The 18,707-nt window shown below is 42.8% G+C and overlaps 1 protein-coding gene across 1 annotated transcript; it reads right to left on the minus strand.

The window, feature by feature from the left end:
* Positions 1-1,587: 1,587 nt before the first annotated feature.
* LOC121570103 (CREB-regulated transcription coactivator 2) lies at positions 1,588-18,569 on the minus strand. The gene is given in 15 exon segments (XM_045222194.1): positions 1,588-4,618; positions 4,893-5,133; positions 8,047-8,493; positions 9,057-9,535; positions 11,427-11,519; positions 11,522-11,664; positions 12,603-12,670; positions 12,672-12,733; positions 12,879-12,905; positions 13,095-13,195; positions 13,618-13,686; positions 14,716-14,777; positions 14,999-15,112; positions 15,339-15,440; positions 18,383-18,569. Coding segments are annotated over 15 exon segments (2,379 nt in total). The 5' UTR covers positions 18,557-18,569; the 3' UTR covers positions 1,588-4,421.
* Between the last annotated feature and the right edge of the window lie 138 nt (positions 18,570-18,707).

Raw genomic sequence — 18,707 nt, forward strand, 5'->3', positions numbered from 1 at the left:
ATTATTTACAACAGACATGGGTTCCCTGGTTATTACAAGTTTAAAATAAACATGTAAAATAAAAATGTAAATTATAACTCTGAAAACGCAAAATACATATGTTTTTTTGACCTTCAAACATGAAGCAAAAATGTTTTTGCTACAACCGTAAAACACACTGAACAATAATTATACAGCAAATAATATAACGTACGGCCATCTGACTGATCCCAATCACACGTTACTTCACCGTTCAACAGCATCCCCTACTGGCACTGTGTTACTGCGGTGCATGGTATTCAACTACAACGTTATTAACAGACATAACAGACAGATGCTGAGAGATCTATGAAGTTGTAAGCGCAGAGCCTCCTTGTATAGAGCTCGCCAGCTTGTAGTCCGAAAAACCGGAAATGAAACCTCTGGTTCGTTCAGCCATTCCTATGGAGGAAATAAATGGGGTTTGGGGATAAACGCCGCAAATAAGGTCCGAGGTTAACACAGGTTTAGGATATTTTATAGGCTTTGTTCTATGAGATAATATCTGTCAGTTAACATGACCTTTATGAATTATGAAGCCTCAATGTGCTTATTTTGATTACATAAATGCTTCAAAATTCACAAAAAGTTACTTAATATAAGATCTCCTAAGCCTGTGTTTGCCACACAGACCTTATTTTTTGCGTTTATCAAAACAAACAAACAAAAGTCTCCATAGGCTTTGGCCAACGAGACATGGCAGAGTAAAGCCTAGCTCCGTTAGTGCCTACAAAATACATTACTATTGCTCTCTATAGCCATGACAGCTGAAACATCAATTGCAGCTGTGAAGAATTGTCAAGATGTGAGACAAATTCACTTAGTATAACTAACTAATACAGAGGGGGAAAACATAATGAGCAAATATTGCTCCTTTTCTCAGTAACTAAAATCTGCAGTGTACACATTCAAAATGTCCACAAAAAATTGCCCATATCTCTTTTGGATACACATGATAATTACCTGAAGAAAACAATTTTTCAACAAGCCAACTATATTGGTAAATTGACCGATATATCTCTATGGAGGCATGGCGTAACATTGTCACAGATTATAAATCAAACAACTGGTAGAGCAAACATGCTTCACCCTGGACTAATCAAGCAGGACAACCAATGGTGGGCGTGCTCTTGGGTTTTCAAATGACAAAGTGCAGAACAACAGTGAACACAATAAAATGACTTTCTCTGCATTTCAAGTCTGTTCTCACACCAGGTGAAGATCATATAATCGTCACACCTCTCGAGTCAACTGCCAGCACTGACCCTGAAACTAACTGGTACTTCATCAGAATACCCTTCAGACCCAATCCAAAACATACTACCCACACCTACATGGATTCCTTCTAAACAGACAAGACATTTCATCCACTATGCCCTACAGTCCAATTTAAAAAAGGCCTCATCCCCTATCAATTCAAATATCACTTCAAATAATCTTTTCAGTTTTGGTTGGGAATGTTCCTCAGTGCAGTATTAAACAAAATCAGAAAATACAGGAAACCTGCCACAGAAAATAGGGGGAACACAGGACTAAGCAATGCAGAAAAACTTGTAACACTTCCAAATATGATTTTCACGCAAACGTTTAAATGGCTAAATCGAAAATGCATTATTATGCCTCTTCAAAACTACCTTGTGGTCTTACCAACACCACCAGCCTAGTAAGAAGCAAGATATACACAGAGGCACACCTTTGCAAACCCACACTATTACTGTTGGATAGGGGGCAGTGGTGAATGGGTTTTACCATAGGTTTGATACTCAAACCACCACTCCTGTCAAAACAGATTTGCATTTGGCGCATATGATCAGTGTAAAAGCAATATGGTTGAAATAAAACATACCGGTAATAAGCGATACTTCAATATCTGTCAATAAGGGGGTTAAACTATGTTAGAACAACTTCGGAACAGCACTACTTTATTTTAGGGTGGGTGTTACCACCAATCTATGATGATGTAACAGTTGCATACAGCTTTCTATATCCAAGTTGCAACGCTTGTGTTTTATTAAGTCTGTCAAACATGGCCTCTTTCAGTCCACACTGGAAAGAAGGGCTGATCTTCATTATCTTTGTCATTATGAAAGTTCAACGATATTATCTCAAGCGCTCTAACTTCCTGTTGCTGCCACACAACAAACTCACAGTAGTCTTTACTTTAGACACCAATATCAAAACATTGTCACCAAAGCAAAATATGACCATTTAAAAAACATGAAAAGCTAAAAATATATATTTAAAAATGTATTTTCACTACAATAGTATGATGCAAATGTTCTATTTGCAAATGTACTAAATGAAGGATAAAAATGCCAGAAAATGTATTTGACAACTCCCAGACAGTCACACGAGACATGCACAAGAACATTTTGCATAGCTAATGGACTACATTGTTCAGAACCTGTTGCTTTTCAAATCATGCAACCGGTTTCAGGGTGTTGCAGAACCAAAAGGCTTCTCTTAAATATATTCTCAGTTATTTATACATTTATATACAAAGACATATAGACCACCTTTGATTAAAAAATAAAACTTCATATTAATAACTACTTTGTTACATAAAAATATGTTACTATAATCTGGCTATGGCTTTTGCTGTGGCAAGACAGGTGCAGCAGGTGGGAGGGGTTAGAGGTGTCAATCACAGTGGCAAGGATTACCTGACTAAAACGGACACTAAAGCTCCAAGGCCTAAGGATAGTAGTAGCAGTTCAAATACATATTATGGCAAAAATGTAGCTATGCATTCGTCTACTTGGTTTTGGCCTTGCCGTTTCCCAATTACTCAATGATAAAACACACAACTCCAATTCATGTCACTGAAATGTATTGAGGGCTTTTGCCCTCAATACAATGCCAATTCTCTTGATGGAAGGCAGACACTTTGTGAATAGCACACATTTAAAAACAAACAGTCCCTAGTTGCTTTAAAGGGAATGTGCAGAAGAGGGTAGGTCTAAGATCTGAGGGAGAGCTAGTAGTATAGCAGGCACACAGGGGTGGTACATAGCAAAAGGTCCTCGGCTCAAGCTTATAGAGAAGATCAATGGTATAGAAGCAGGCTGGCAGAATGGCAACAGCTGCCATGTTGGGACATATAAAAAAATAATACAAAACATGTTTTATTATCACATACACCGGATAGGTGCAGTGAAATGTGTTATTTTATGTGTTGTTTTTATAGACAGGGGAGTTGGATAATGGATTCTATGGACTACTTGGTTCAATATGAGGACAATATCCTTAGACGATTGATTTAGTCATTTTTGAGATTCGGAACCATCAAGACGATTCGAGTTGACAGACTAACTGAGAGGTCAAATGAGAAAGGTCAATTTAGCTGGGTCTTGAACACAGCCACAGTGATAATCTTACAGATGAATATGCCGTCCAGACACTAAAATGGCCCCATAAGTGCCAACTTGTCCTGAGTGACTGAGAAAGTCACCTCTCCAAAAAAACACTTTCTTCTCTTTGTCCGTTGAAAGACTGAACTATATCTGAACTATAGCTAGCAAGGTCCGCCATTGAATTACCTTTACCAAACTTAAGTAAAATAGAAACACTTAGACATGTCAATTGGCCACTATTGGTTGAACAGTCTCTGGTTGGGTTGACGTAATCCAAAAATACCCCAGATCTACGGTATGTTCTTGCAGTAGAATGATGGCGAACATGGCCGATATTCCAGCCTCCCCATACTGGCGTTGGAATGATGGAACACCGACAGACAAAGCCGAAAGACCAGTCAGAAAAGTCCTGTCTTATAGAATGCATATTGTATGGTTTTTAAGATGGCATTTTCAAGTGTAACCGACCTCATGCGTGATCCCTGCGTTTATGCATTAACCGAAGTGCATTTGTTTACATGCAGATAAGACTCGTACAAGCTAATGCCTACATTTTCTTTTTTCTCTTAAGCATCACAAGTGCGTTTCCGATAAGTGCCTGGATGTAGCGGAAAGAACCTCGAAACAAACTTGCTCCACCACTGACATATCAGTCCCTTCCTCCAACCTTCCCCACCACACCACCCTCACAGAAATGCATGTGGTGAGGTCCCCACTAGACCAGGTGCCTCCAACTCTGGTCCCAGAGAGCTACAGAGCATGCAGTATTGTATTCAAGCCCAGCACTAAGACACCGATTCAAATAATCAAGGTCCAGATTGAAGACTGTGATTAGCTGATTATTTGATAGGTGTATTAGTGCTGTGGTGGAACAAAAGCCTGCTCCCCAGTTGCTCTCCAGGACCAGTCAGAGAACCCTGCACTAGACTGTCCAAAACATCCCACCTGACGTCTTATTCCCAGATCATGCGTTGGGTCGATCGCCAAGGAAGGGGATGCAAAGCAGGGCTCAACCCCACCTGTTCCACTTCAGTCTGGGGGGGGGTGTCACTATAGGCGGTCGGACCGGAAGGAGTCTTCCACGGCGGGGTCGGTCAGCATGAGGTCCCTGTCCAGCATGCCCAGCCCCTCAAGGGCCAGGGGGTCCATCCTGAGGGGGTCGTCCAGGGCAAAGGAGTCCATCTCAAACCCTGGCACGTGGGACAGGGCGCTGGCGATCTCCTTGGAGAGGCCCAACGAACTGTCTCCTGGCGAAGAGAGAAAGGAGGGCAAATAATATAATAATAAATGTGCCATTTAGCAGACACTTTTATCCAAAGGGACTTTCAGTCATGTGTGCATACGTTTTCGAATGGGTGGCCCCAGCGGGAACCGAACCCACAACCCTTGCCATTGCAAGTGGCATACTCCACCAACTGAGCCACTCAGGGTTAGTGTGTTAGTTGTAGTTATAATTATATACTTGGAAAGCATTCCTCTACTACAGGGGAGTAATAGCCGAAGTGGTAGCCCAGATCTCACCTGTGAGGATGATGTTAGGGACGTTGTGGCATCCCTCTCCCCCGAAGTTCTGGTTGTTAAGGTGCTGCCTATCCCCTGAGTCGTGGAGCTCCAGGAAGCCATGGTTGGGGTGGTAAGATTCCTCCTGGCCCTTTCCACCACTCCCACTGCCCAAGCCACCATGGTTGAACGACAGGCTGTCTCCCTGAGTCTCCATGTTGAACTGAGACGGGGACAAAACACCAAAAGTGAACTCAGGCAGACAAATACAGTACAACAGAACTCAGCAATGAAAGCAGAGGTACAGTAGTCAATAGAAATATGAGCCTGAGAGAAATAAAGTGTCTGCAGAAATGGTGTACCTGCTGGTTCTGTCTGGAGGCGATCTGCAGGCCCAGGTAGGGATCATCCAACAGAGAGTTTAACAGTAATGTGTCCTACAACACAAAACACAGGTACTTTAGTGTAAAGACGGAACAACACGTCATACCAAATTATGTTGGGTGACATCACCTACAATATGTACTGTAGCAGTAAAGTGGGGCTTCATTGATGCTACATCCTACAGGCCAATTTCACTGTGGTCTCAATAGCACAGCCCCTCAGCACACAAAGACAGTCTGCTCTCTGGACTGCTATTAATAGAGCCATTCAACAACAGAGCCCAGGATCCATTTCACCTCACTTGGGCATGACATCAGCGTTCCCTCTCAAGTTTCACACAACGCAATCTGCAGCTAAAAAACTTGTGCGCATGTTCAATGACATCATCTGTCAGAAGGATGTTGTGAAACAATCTCCAGTGGCAAGCTTTGGAACAAAGTTGAGACTTGAGTGAGCATTGGAAATGTATTGAGAAGCTATACAGGTACAGGAAATGTGAAGCATCAAGTAGGAAATGATTGAGCCACAGTTTTAACAATATGGCCTCTTGAATAGCCCAAGTTCTGTTTTAAATATATCCCATGACAGCAGAGTAATGTCATGGGTAAAGAGATGATATTATACTATTTCATACTTGAGGATGTCACATACTAAGAGGCTGAACAGTGAGCAATTTGCATGGCCAAATGTATAAATTAATAAATCAGCTGATTACACAAATATACAATACAAAATAGTGAGCCAATTCTAGCAGTTGAAGTCGGAAGTTTACATACACTTAGGTTGGAGTCATTAAAACTCGTTTTACAACCACTCCACACATTTCTTGTTAAAACTATAGTTTTGGCAAGTCGGTTAGGACATTTAATTTGCGCATGACACAGAAGACAGAAGTTTACAGACACTAAGTTGACTGTGCCTTTAAACAGCTTGGAAAATTCCAGAATTGGAGGTGTACCTGTGGATGTATTTCAAGGCCTACCTTCAATCTCAGTGCCTCTTTGCTTGACATCATGGGAAAATCAAAAGAAATCAGCCAAGACCTCAGAGAAGAAATTGTAGACCTCCACAAGTCTGGTTCATCCTTGGGAGCAATTTCCTAACGCCTGAAGGTACCACGTTCATCTGTATAAACAATAGTACGCAAGTATAAACACCATGGGACCACGCAGCCGCCATACCGCTCAGGAAGGAGACACGTTCTGTCTCCTAGAGATGAACGTACTTTGGTGCGAAAAGTGCAAATAAATCCCAGAACAACAGCAAAGGGCCTTGTGAAGATGCTGGAGGAAACAGGTACAAAAGTATCTATATCCACAGTAAAACAAGTCCTATATCGACATAACCTGAAAGGCCGCTCAGCAAGGAAGAAGCCACTGCTCCAAAACCGCCATAAAAAAAGCCAGACTGCGGTTTGCAACTGCACATGGGGACAAAGATCGTACTTTTTGGAGAAATGTCCTCTGGTCTGATGAAAGAAAAATAAAACTGTTTGGCCATAATGACCATCGTTATGTTTGGAGGAAAAGGGGGGCTTGCAAGCTGAAGAACACCATCCCAAACTTGAATCACGGGGGTGGCAGCATCATGCTGTGGGGTTGCTTTGCTGCAGGAGGGACTGGTGCACTTCACAAAATAGATGGCATCATGAGGAAGGAAAATTATGTGGATATATTGAAGCAACATCTCAAGACACAGTCAGGAAGTTAAAGCTTGGTCGCAAATGGGTCTTCCAAATGGACAATGACCCCAAGCATACTTCCAAAGTTGTGGCAAAATGGCTTAAGGACAACAAAGTCAAGGTTTTGGAGTGGCCATCACAAGCCCTGACCTCAATCCTATAGAACATTTGTGGGCAGAATTGAAAAAGCGTGTGCGAGCAATGAGGCCTACAAACCTGACTCAGTTACACCAGCTCTGTCAGGAGGAATGGGCCAAAATTCACCCAACTTATTGTGGGAAGCTTGTGGAAGGCTAAACGAAACGTTTGACCCAAGTTAAACAATTTAAAGGCAATGCTACCAAATACTAATTGAGTGTATGTAAACTTCTGACCCACTGGGAATGTGATGAAAGAAATAAAAGCTGAAATAAATAATTCGCTCTACTATTATTCTGACATTTCACATTCTTAAAATAAAGTGGTGATCCTAACTGACCTAAGACAGGGAATGTTTTACTAGGATTAAATGTCAGGAATTGTGAAAAACTGAGTTTAAATGTATTTGGCTAAGGTGTATGTAAACTTCCGACTTCAACTGTAGATGACAGAGTGAACTCTTAAAATTATATGCCCTGGTGTGACCAGAGGCCATCAGGCTGACTGGTTATGGTCTTGATAATAGCTGTACAGATGAGTACATCATCCGGATCATTCTAGTTGACCTCAATTTCTATCACAACCAATTTTTACAACATTGCGCTTGCTTTAAAACCATGCTTTTACAAAGACATCAAACCACGCTGCTTTGAATGTTAGCTGGCTGGCATGCCCCTCTGCCCCAGAGAGGTGAGGTAGGTTAATCGTGACGGACCGATAGTAGGAGGACGTAGAAGAGGAAATTGTGGCTTTATTCGGCCAATTGGGGCAGTGTGTTGTGTGTATGGGCTGGCACTGACTCTACTCACGTTGTAGAGGCCCAGGTCTGTGGCCAGGGAGTGGCTGATGTGCTGCAGCTGGGGAAAGACTTCCCTGCTGCCTTTGCTGCTCCATCTGCTGCTGTTGGTCTTGCTGGTCCTGCTGTTGTTGTTGTTGTTGCTGCTGCTGCTGCTGCTGCTGCTGTTGCTGTTGCTGTTGTTGTTGTTGTAGCTGCTGTTGTTGTAGCTGCTGGGTCGACCGCGGGTCTTGCGTCTGTAGGCACTGGGAGTTCTGTCCCTGCTCACCCTGCATCTCAATTTTGACCGACACCCTATGCTGCTGCTGCAGGTGCTGCATCTGCTGATTCTGGGAGTTGCGCAGGTTCTGCAGGTGCAGCTGCTGGAGGGCCTGCTGAGACTGGGCACGTTGCTGCTGGTGCAGCTGGATTTGCGGATGCAGCTGATGGTGTTGGTGCTGTTGTTGATGTTGTTGTTGCAGTACCATGGACGGCTGGGAGAGCTGTTGTCCTGCTTGAGAGGCCTGCTGGGGCTGATGGGATGCTGGAGGACCTGGCTGATGAAGCTGCTGCTGGGGATGGCTGAAGGGGTAGGGAGGGAGCCTCTGGTCCATGGGCAGTTTGCTGGTGTCCAGAGGGACGCCCTGGGAGGAGATAAACACATTGATTGGAAATGGAATACAAACTCAATTGGCATGCAGATCGGCCAATGTTATGGTGCCGTGTAGGCTTGGGCGGTATTCAGTATAAACTATATACCGGGGGTATTTTGAAATACCCACGGTATGTTTTCAATACCGTCAAAACATTTTTAGCTTGTTTTGTCATCAATTTTGAATATTAGTTATTTTTAAATAAATACCTACAGTCAACTTGTGCACTAGGTTAATAGATAAAGCAGCATTAGCTACCATACCAAACTGACAAAAAGGGCAGTTTAATAAAAAACTAGCAGTAATTTAGTAAAAGTCTAGTCAGGTTATTTTGGCTAACTAAGTAGCTAGCTTGCAAGATCAATCTTCTTGGTTACAGCAGAGACAAATCCCCTCCTGGATCAAGATCCCTGCTGTCTACTATTTATTTTGTGCGTGCAGCACAGGAACGGCATGAAGGCATGAAAATCTGGATACCGCCCAACCCTAGTGCGGTGCTTATTCTGGCCTATCTGATTAAATCATGGTTAAAGGAGAACGTAGGTAGACATTACCTGTGTTATGGAGGACAAGTTAGGAGAGATGGTGGGGGAGAACTGTTTGGAGTGGTGCCTGCGAGACTCCCCTCCCATGGGTAGGATCAGAGGGGAGAGCTGAGCTCGTCTCCGTGGCGACGTGCTGAGTGGTGACTGCCCCTGGCTAGTTAGCAGTGGCGAATAAGAGGAGCACGAGCCGGACCCTCCCACCCCGCTACTGTAACTAGGGTTACTGGCCGTCGTCTGGAGGGACTGGCCACTCAAGGAGGAATTGCTGAGGGAGGAGTGCAGGGATTGGTTGCTCAGGGAAGACTGGAGGGAGGGGGAGGAGCTAAGGGAGGACTGCAGGGAAGGGTTGCTAAGCGATGAGTGCAAGGAGGTGGAGCTGAGGGAGTTGGGGAAGGAGTGGCTGCTGAGAGATGATTGTATGTTGGGGTTGCTTAGCGAGGACTGCAGGGAGGGGTTACTGAGAGTGCCCTGAAGAGATGCTAGGAGACCTGTTCAAATAAACAAGACCGATAAATAAATGTGAATATAGAGCTCCATAAAATAAAATACACATTTTGAGTCCTGGTGTAAAAAGTTGTGGTAATGCGTTCATAATACAATGAACAAAAATATAAACAACATGTAAAGTGTTGGTTCCATGTTTCATGAGCTGAAATAAAAGATCCCAGAAATGTTCCATATGCACAAAAAGCTTATTTCTCTCAAATGTTGCACACAAATTAGTTTGCCATTGAAAAGGAGTGGGACAACATTCCACAGGCCACAATCAACAGCCTGATCAACTCTATGCAAAGGAGATGTGGGTAATGGTGGCCACACCAGATACTGACTGGATTTCTGTTCCACGCCCCTACCTTTTTTTTTTAAAGGTACTGTATCTGTGACCAACATCTGTATTCCCAGTCATGTGAAATCCAATTGACTGGATTCCTTATATGAACTGTAACTAAAATCTTTGAAATAGTTGCATGTATATTTTTGTTCAGTGTAGAAGACTTCAAACACATCTAAATTCAATGAAATGTATTGCAACATTTCATAGTTTTAACATTTGATTTGACAAACTGCAAACACAGTTTGTCTCCTGGCGATCATATCAGGAGAGGTATAACGCTAGCTCCCATAAAGAGGCCCTGAGCTGTAGGGAGAATCTCAAGAGTAGGTTTCCTTTCCTTCATTTGCCTCGTATCCTTAATTTGCACTGATGTGAACGAACTAGAATGATACCAGCAAATATCTGGTAAGCATTCACCATACTGTTTTCACCCGTTTCCGTCAGTGCCGAAGAGAGGAGACAAGAAGAGCACGCCACCTCAGACTATGGACATGCAGCTCTAGACTGAAGTTAACGACACTCAGCGACTCAGTGTCAGTTTCCTGTGCATGGTCAGCCAAATCACCTCAACACAGATATGGTCAGTAGGGCCCTATAAAATCTGTTTAATTTCTTGCCTGATTCCGTTTTTTCCCAAATATTTTTTTTTTTTGTTTTTTCAGGTTTCCGTTTTCCCCGGTTTCTTTCAGGTTTTCGCTCTCAAACACTTGAATTGAAAATAACTAAATGGGATTTTTTAAAAGTCCACAACAATGCTTAAACCACATAAGGAGACCATTTTTGAGGTCTGGGAATGTTTTGGGGGTGTAGTTACCCTTTAATACCAGTGCACACCTAGCAAGAGGCTGTTCAGCTGTGTTTTTGTTATGGTAGAGTTTGCAAAACAAATACCCAATGGATTGATGCAAATAATCTTGATATCATTCTGCCAGGTAAGCATAGGCTACTTTGTAGTTAACATTTAACTGAGAAGGTTTTTGAGAAAGTCTTTCCATCTACCAGAAGATTTTTCATTAGCATCATCGCTAACAGCAACACTAAATGGTAGCTGCGCGCACCACACATACACAGACGGGGGAATTCTCGTTGCCTCTTCAGAAAGTTGCAGGAAATACGAATCACTGATGCATTCTGTTCATGTCTTATGATAAACTTGGGCTAATTAATTAATTTTCAATACATTTAGTTGACTCCCTTACTAATAAGTTCATTACATTTTTGTAATATTGTTGACTTCCGTTTTATTGTCTGGATTCTCTGATTCTGTCCGCGTTCTCTGTTTGCACAGCCCTCCACTTAACCTCCACTTTCACTTTCTAATAAATCTTAAATTAATATAGGCCTATCTCCCTCTTTCACCAACACCCGCTAGCTTCTTCCGTTTGACTCACAACTTAGACATTTTAACTAGTGTGACGGAAAGGGTTGTATTGTTCCTTGCATGCCTGACTGAGCACACACACTAACATACATGCAAGAGAGAGGTGCTGAAGATCAACATGGGACACACTCTTCAGCCTCTGTCCCAGAGCCCCTTCCTGTACCTGGCGAGTGGCGGAAGGCATTTCTGGCATTGATGCCCAGCTGGGTGAGGGTGGAGGCCAGGTTGCCCGTGCTGCTGCCCCCACTCAGGGACGAGGGTAGCCCGGCTCGTCTGGGTCCAGCGGGGTGGGCAGTGGCGAGGGGAAGTGCAGGCTGGACAGGTCGGGCAGGGAGCCCCCCGTGTTCAGGGCTGAGGGAGCATGGGGGGTGCTGGACTGCTGGTCCGGGGAGGGGAAGATACTGGAGGAGGAGATGGAAAAACTATTTAGAAAGAGAGGGAAAGCACAGTGGTGTCTCATATTCGTCAAGAATTAGACACTGGTGGGCGTGTGGTTTCCAGACAGACAGGGTGATCTCAGCGTCCCAGAGCTAAACTGACTCACACCCAACATCAGCAGAGAGAAAGAACGACAGAGAGAGAAAAATAACAGAAGAATGGACCGAGAGGGGAGAAAGCGAGCGAGAGAATAAATGACAGAGAGGAGAGAGAGAGAACAAGAGAAAAAAAGAAGAAATGGAGGGAGATAAAAGAACAAGCGAATGAGAGAGAAATAATATTAAGAATGTCCACTACACACACATTCCAATCTAAACCCCAGCTATGAGAGAAAGAGAAAAGAGTGCGTAACGAAAAGGCTTTGGGGGAGTGTAACGTCATGTCAACCAACCCTCTGCATCCCTGGCTACACCGACTGTTAGTCATGACGAAGAAGAGGAGGATAGACAAACAGAGGCTGAGAACGGAAGGAGATATTTCAAATGGATGTTTCAACGGAGAACAAATGGAGATTGAGCGGAGGCTTTGACGTCAACAGAAAGCGTTCAACAGAAATCGGCCATGGATTCATAAATGTATGTCATACCTGAGGGCACATGCTAGCCATAGTACAATACCGTGTCTCCTATCAGACTCCCCTCCATATATTGCTGCTTCACATTAAATTAAACAAATTACATTAATGTAAGCAGCAATAGCAACAACAATTTACATTAGGTCTACATTAATGCACGACATTGCGGGTTTGTATAACCGTGTGTCTGCACTGAAACAGATGACTGTAGATTACTGTAGTAGGTTTGCAAACTGCTAGAGCCACAGACACTTCCACACAAGTTATTCTCTCCTGTGAGAAAAACTGTTGAAATGACTTGGATGTGTTTTAGAAGGATTGACTTACTTGATACCGGGAACTTCACAGGACTTGGGTCGAGAAGACAGCAGGGGCAACTTCTTGGTGTCCCAGGGCCTTGAGCAGTTTACCCTGATCCAGAACGTTCTCCTCAATAGGGGGAACTGGGTACGGAAACACTGTGGGTGACAACCAACATGACTCAGGAAATCAAATCGCTGTCTCCTGGTCATAGGATTTCTTTCCATTGTCAAGATTATTTGTGGTGTGTTCACATTAGGACAGAATTGTTAGTGTTTAGCGAGTTTGACTGTTAAGACTCACTTCTTCTCCCCTCTCCTTCACTCTGACCTAGAGGAGCACAGAGAGATACAAGTCAGAGCACTGGGGCAAAACTGAGAATGGGCTTAAGGCACAATCACGATTAAACAATATGGTCATTTAGCAGACACTTTTATCTAAGTGGCAAACCCTCAACTCACACTCCAATTTGTTTACTAAAAACATATGCTGTTGGTTTAGTCTTTAGTGAGTCCTCACCAGTGCGTCTGCCCTGAGGGGTGAGTGTGTGTCCAGCGCTGAAGGTGTCTCCTGCAGGTGGGTTCATCACACTGGTGTGTAGGGCAGAGTCTGAGTTGGTCCTGCATAAAGAAAAAGCATTAGGAGAGGAGAGAGAGATAGAGGGAAATATCCAGGGGGTCTCTTTCCATTGCCACATCAACCCACATACACATTCACCAAACAGGAACCAACTACTTGAGTCAATCCATGACTCATTTCGAAAAGTCCTCCGGTAACCACATCATGAGAATCACCACTTGACTTTAACTTCTGCGCAGCCACAAACTAACTCCATCCATGATATATTGGAATCACAGTCGTACTTAAATATCAATTCATTCAATATAAAAAGGATAAACTCATTCAATATACAAGATCTTGGAAGGTCTTTGAATGGCCATATCTCGCACTGGCACGATTGTCTGGTAATGTCTGCCCCAGGACAGTGAGTTGATGCCCTATGTTGAGGGGGAGAAAATAAGATGGAGAGGGTGGGATTCACCTGTTGAGTGCCGTGGTGGGGAGGCGAAACAACTGGCTTTTGTCTCCTGGGAAGTTGCCCGAACAGTTCCTTTTGTGATCAACAACAAAAATGGCCGTTATTCTCCAGAGAAGGATTAAAAGAAGAAGAAAAAAAGAGTAAAGGCTTGGGATGAACGGCGAGGAGATGCAGAGCTAGAGAGAGAGAGGGAGGGAGAGAGGGAGACTGACATTCTACAGAACACATGGCCCATCCCATAGATGCTTTTTTCTCATGTAGGTGGATACAGAGAATATTGAGTGAATTGAGTGCATTTGTGGGTGTGTATGTGTGTTACTGCATGCTCATGTGCACAAATGTATGCATTCGCAAGAGTGAGCTTGCGTTCATGCATGTGTGTGCTCATGTGCGTCTACAAGACTGGCTATTATGTAAGAGGTTCTTAAATTCTCTGCAGCGATCGGTTCACGTCAGTAGAATTTACGAGAATTTACGAGGCTGTTTATCAGTGTTTCCAGCCCCCATTGCAGAACTGGAAAATAATCGGACAGAGAAAGAAAGAAAGAAAGAAAAAACGAAGGAACAGATAAAGATTGAGAGAAAGAAAGAAAGTAAAGAAAGAAAGCAGAGAAAGAAAGATAGAAAGAAAGCACAAAGAAAGAAATGCAAAGATTAAGAAAGAAAGAGTTGAGAGGGTAAAAGAAAGAAAATAAAGAAAGAAGATGAACGTATAAAAGAAAGAAAGAAAGAAAGAAAGAAAGAATAAAAGAAAGAAAGAAAGAAAGAAAGAGGACTGGCAAGAAGGGAAAAGAGGTTGGAGTTTTTTTCTAAAACTTGAAGAAAAAAGAACGTAAGTGTATTTGGATGCCAGAAAAAAAGGAAGGAAAGTAGAGAAAATAAAATAACTAAAAGTTCTGAAAAGCAACTGAATTCAGGGCTATGAAGGGAAGCTGAAATCAGGGGTCTTGTTAGTCAGTCCAATCGCGTTAGTACGCATTGTTACCTTGAGACCAAGCTATAATGCTGCAGAGAAAAACAACCAAGCAAGATAAATCAAAAATAAACAGGCTTCGACGACACCCATGTCTCTGCAGATTGGGGTCCACTCCAGATCATTACCTTCTCCAGCTGGAGTCCGGAGGCGGGGACAGATAGGCTGAGTTGTATGGAGAGCGGTCCACCTGAGGAGCACACAAGTCAAGGCAACAACTAAATCTACTCTTCTCATCCACAATCAGGGATTTACAACCAGGGATTTGGTCAGCACAACATAGAAAATTACAAAATAATATATTATCAAAGCAGTCCTTTGCCTAGGTAGACCAAAACTCTGGGTAACTCCTAGATTGTGCTTTGTGGAACACCTCCCGGACTCTGGTCTCAGAGGTATTGTGAAGGATACTTGTCTCCTGTAGGGGCGCACTGGGGAGATGAAGCTTCTGTCCCTCTGGACCCGCTCTACCAGGCCGTGGTGTCGTGTGGAGCGACTGGAGTCCAAGTTAGAGTGGAACAAACCCTGAGAGGGGGGAGAATACGAAGGACACAAGTAGGAGAACAAAGAAACAGAAAGGGAGAGGATAAAGATGGGTGCAAGAGAAGAGGGAGAGACGCCATGGTCTTTAAATTGGTGTCAAGTGATTGTATGGATAGATTTTTAGGCCATATATATATATATATATATATATATATTAATGTGGACCCACACTCACACACTGTGGATAAAAGAGGTGAGCCTCTCTCACCTGAAAGTCGCCTGGGTTCCTGCCAATCTGATTAACGTTGGGTAGGGAGCCCCCGTAGTACGGGCCCTGGGTTCTAGCCAGACGCACTTTCTGAGCCTGGATCTGGAGAACAAAGAGGAGATGGAGACTTTAAACTGCAATACTTCACTGCTGGATTGCTGCATAGCCTACACAGAGACAGAAGCCACATCAGTGGATTGAGATAATCACCAATTGGGTAACAAGATCATCAAGAGTTTGTTGTAGTGTGCTTTATCACCTGCAAAGCTGTGGTTGTCCTATGTCACAATAGAATGTTTGAAATGAGCTGGCCCGTTCTTTTAGTAAGACACTGTCTGGCCATTTCCATTAATGACACAGCCAAACATATTGGTGTCTTTTCAGACCTTGCTCTTTTGAGTAAAAGCTTGACATTTTGTAATGTGCTGTCCTGCCTCTGACATCTTTCATGCAGTCCCTCAACCTTTAAAACAGGGGGCAGTGAGTTCATCAATGTAAAAGAAATGGACAATCATTCACAGGGAAAAACCACAAGTATTGAGGAAAAGCTGGCCTTGTGTTTAATTATTATTTCTAAAAAAAATAAGAACTTTGAAAACAATCTTCACAAAGCAACAATATCCCCACATTGGCAGTGTAACATATCATTATGACAGCAGAAGAATTTGAGACAAGGTCTTCATAGGACATAAGATTAAATCTGCCTTTAAACGGTTCCCTTCCCTTCTGAAACGGATTATTATGAACCACTACTGTTCCAGCATACAGATTAGATAGGCCTACTCTGTTATATTTTATGAACCCATCTAAAAATGCCCAAAAAGCCATAAAGCTGGAATCCTTAATTGTGAAACTCAACAAAACAAAAGCAATAACAACGGCCGTGGGGCGGACGGTGGTGCTGTTTTCCCTACTGCGGATTCCTTCTTTAAATCCCCTTTCTCTTTTACATAGGCCTACCTGCAGGCGAAGACGATTACAGTAGCTAGTGCTTTCCCGTATTCATCACACTGATGACAATATGAATTCTCCACACACAAACAAGTTGTACAACCAAACTGATTCATTAAATACAATAAATGAATGGAAGTGGGCAATCCATGGTAATGGATTTACGCTGAGACTTTTTCACTTTAAAATGTATAACAAACAAAAACATTGATTTCTAAGTTTAACAAACCATAGAACTCTATGCACAAGTACTACTTGTAACAATTTCCACTTAACATTTTACAAAAGTACATTTACAGGATGAACTGTGCAGATACAAAGTCTGTAAACAGAATAAAACTGAGGGAGAATTTACCGTAATTCTGTTACCAAACTTTGCATCTGCACAGTTTCTCCAGTAATTGTTTTTTTATTTACTGTGTAAATTGTTCAAAGTAGTCATTGTGCATAGAACTGTATGGTTGTTAAACTTTGAAATCAATGGTTTTGTTTGGCATACATTTTAAAGTGAAGTCTCAGCGTAAATCTGTTTACAGCGTAATTCTGTACTACTCTACTGCATCGTTCGGGCTTACTTGCGCTCTCGCGCGCACACACAGAGTCAGCACATCAGTTTCACAGCATGCTCCGTCTCCATTTACCGTTAACCGCCACCCTGCCTTGCTATTAGGCTGATTGGACCGCCCTGACGCTCCTGCAGTAAAACGTATATTACATGGGGAGGTTGTAAAGGACAGGGCTCAAAGGAATTCCCAGAAAAGACAGTGGTTGAGATGGCAAAGGGGAGTTACCATGAATTAAGGAAGTAGGGGTGTTTTGAGGGGTGGGGATGAGCCAGTGTAAGACTTGAGCCCTTGACTGTGCTGCCCAACAATGCAATTTATGAGAGGGTGAGTCTTCACTGAATTTGATTTGCCCTCTTCTCCTTTCTATTCCTCCTTCTCAGTCTGCATCACATTCACCTCATAAAATGTATAGTCTATTCGTAGAGGGGGGACATTCTGGCCATTACCATGTTTCTAAAATATTTAAATGTTCAAAAATATATATTATTGTTGATTTATTCATTAATAACCAAATTAATAATTAGTATCTGTTTGAAAAGCAGTTAATGCTTTTCACTTCAAATTGAAAGATCATTAGAATGAACTCTGGGGTGTATAAATGATGTCTTGCAACGGAAACCAGTTTACCGTTTAAGAACCAAACGTACGCAAACAGAGCAAACGATGAAAAACGGGGAGGGCCCTACCTGAATTTGTCCAAATGAAAACTCTCGTTTTCGTTGAAAAACGTTTTCTGTTTGGAGTAAACGGTTACTGTTGCTAAACGTTCAACAGACGAAACGTTTTACAACATAATCGGCGTAATTAATACACACGTGGAGTTCCTATAAACACACCATTTTGTGAATGTTAAACTCAAGTGGGAAAAGAATGGAGTGGGTTGCAGTATGCCAAGAGTTTGCAATCTGTTCTGCTGTGGTGGTTGACAGCAGCCACAATGTGCCACTTCACTTGATGCACTAGCTAATCACTGAAAAGCTAACGTTAAGCTAAAACATGGCTGGTAACTAACGTTATCAACCAGTCACACAGTTCAGCAGTTCTTAGGTAGTTTGGTTTGTAAATGTGTGACAAAAGAAAATGTATTAAAAGTTAGTTATAACTACAATGTCTCGTTTAACATTAGCTTGCTAAGTAGCTAGCTAGCTAACGTTAGATAAGTAACGTAACTTATACTAGTTAACGTTAGCTACTGAATTTGAAATGCTACTTAGCAACAGATGGCTAACTCAGGGCTCGCTAACTAGTTCATTTACGCTAACGTTAACTAGCTAGCTGGTTCGCATTACAATTTTGACAAGTTCGATAAGATAGCATTCAACATCGTAGTTAGGTAGGTGAAATAACTCGGAATTTACATTTAACCTCCATCAACAGATAGGAGGCAAATCGTGGATAACGTTCATTCTTGGCTAGAGTTAGCTAGCTATATTTGTTTAGAATTTTCGTATTTTTAGTTGACTCTTTTGACAAGCCCCAGGGCCTGTACTTACTCCAGCTTTCCTCTTCTGCCTCCCCCCGACTTACCCTGGTAGAGGTGATGTCCATCATAACCTCCTGAAAAGCGGCAGTCTCTTCAGCCTGACGTTGGGTATGTAGAGCTATTTTCTCGCTAAATTTTCGGGGGTTTGATGCCCCGGACCCAGCACCCGAACAGGGTCCTGGTCCGGGTCCACAACCGCCTACATCCGTAGCAGACATCTTTGCCGAACGACTTCACGCAGTGGGATGATCTGACTTGGTCGTCACTAGTTACCATAACCACAAAGTCATACGGGCCGCCTATTTCTACAATTTATCTTCTTAAAATGTGATTTTAAAGCTAACTTTAACCACACAGTTAACCTTAAAT

The sequence above is a fragment of the Coregonus clupeaformis genome, chromosome 8 (genome assembly GCF_020615455.1).
Source record: "Coregonus clupeaformis isolate EN_2021a chromosome 8, ASM2061545v1, whole genome shotgun sequence".
Taxonomy (NCBI): Eukaryota; Metazoa; Chordata; class Actinopteri; order Salmoniformes; family Salmonidae; genus Coregonus; species Coregonus clupeaformis.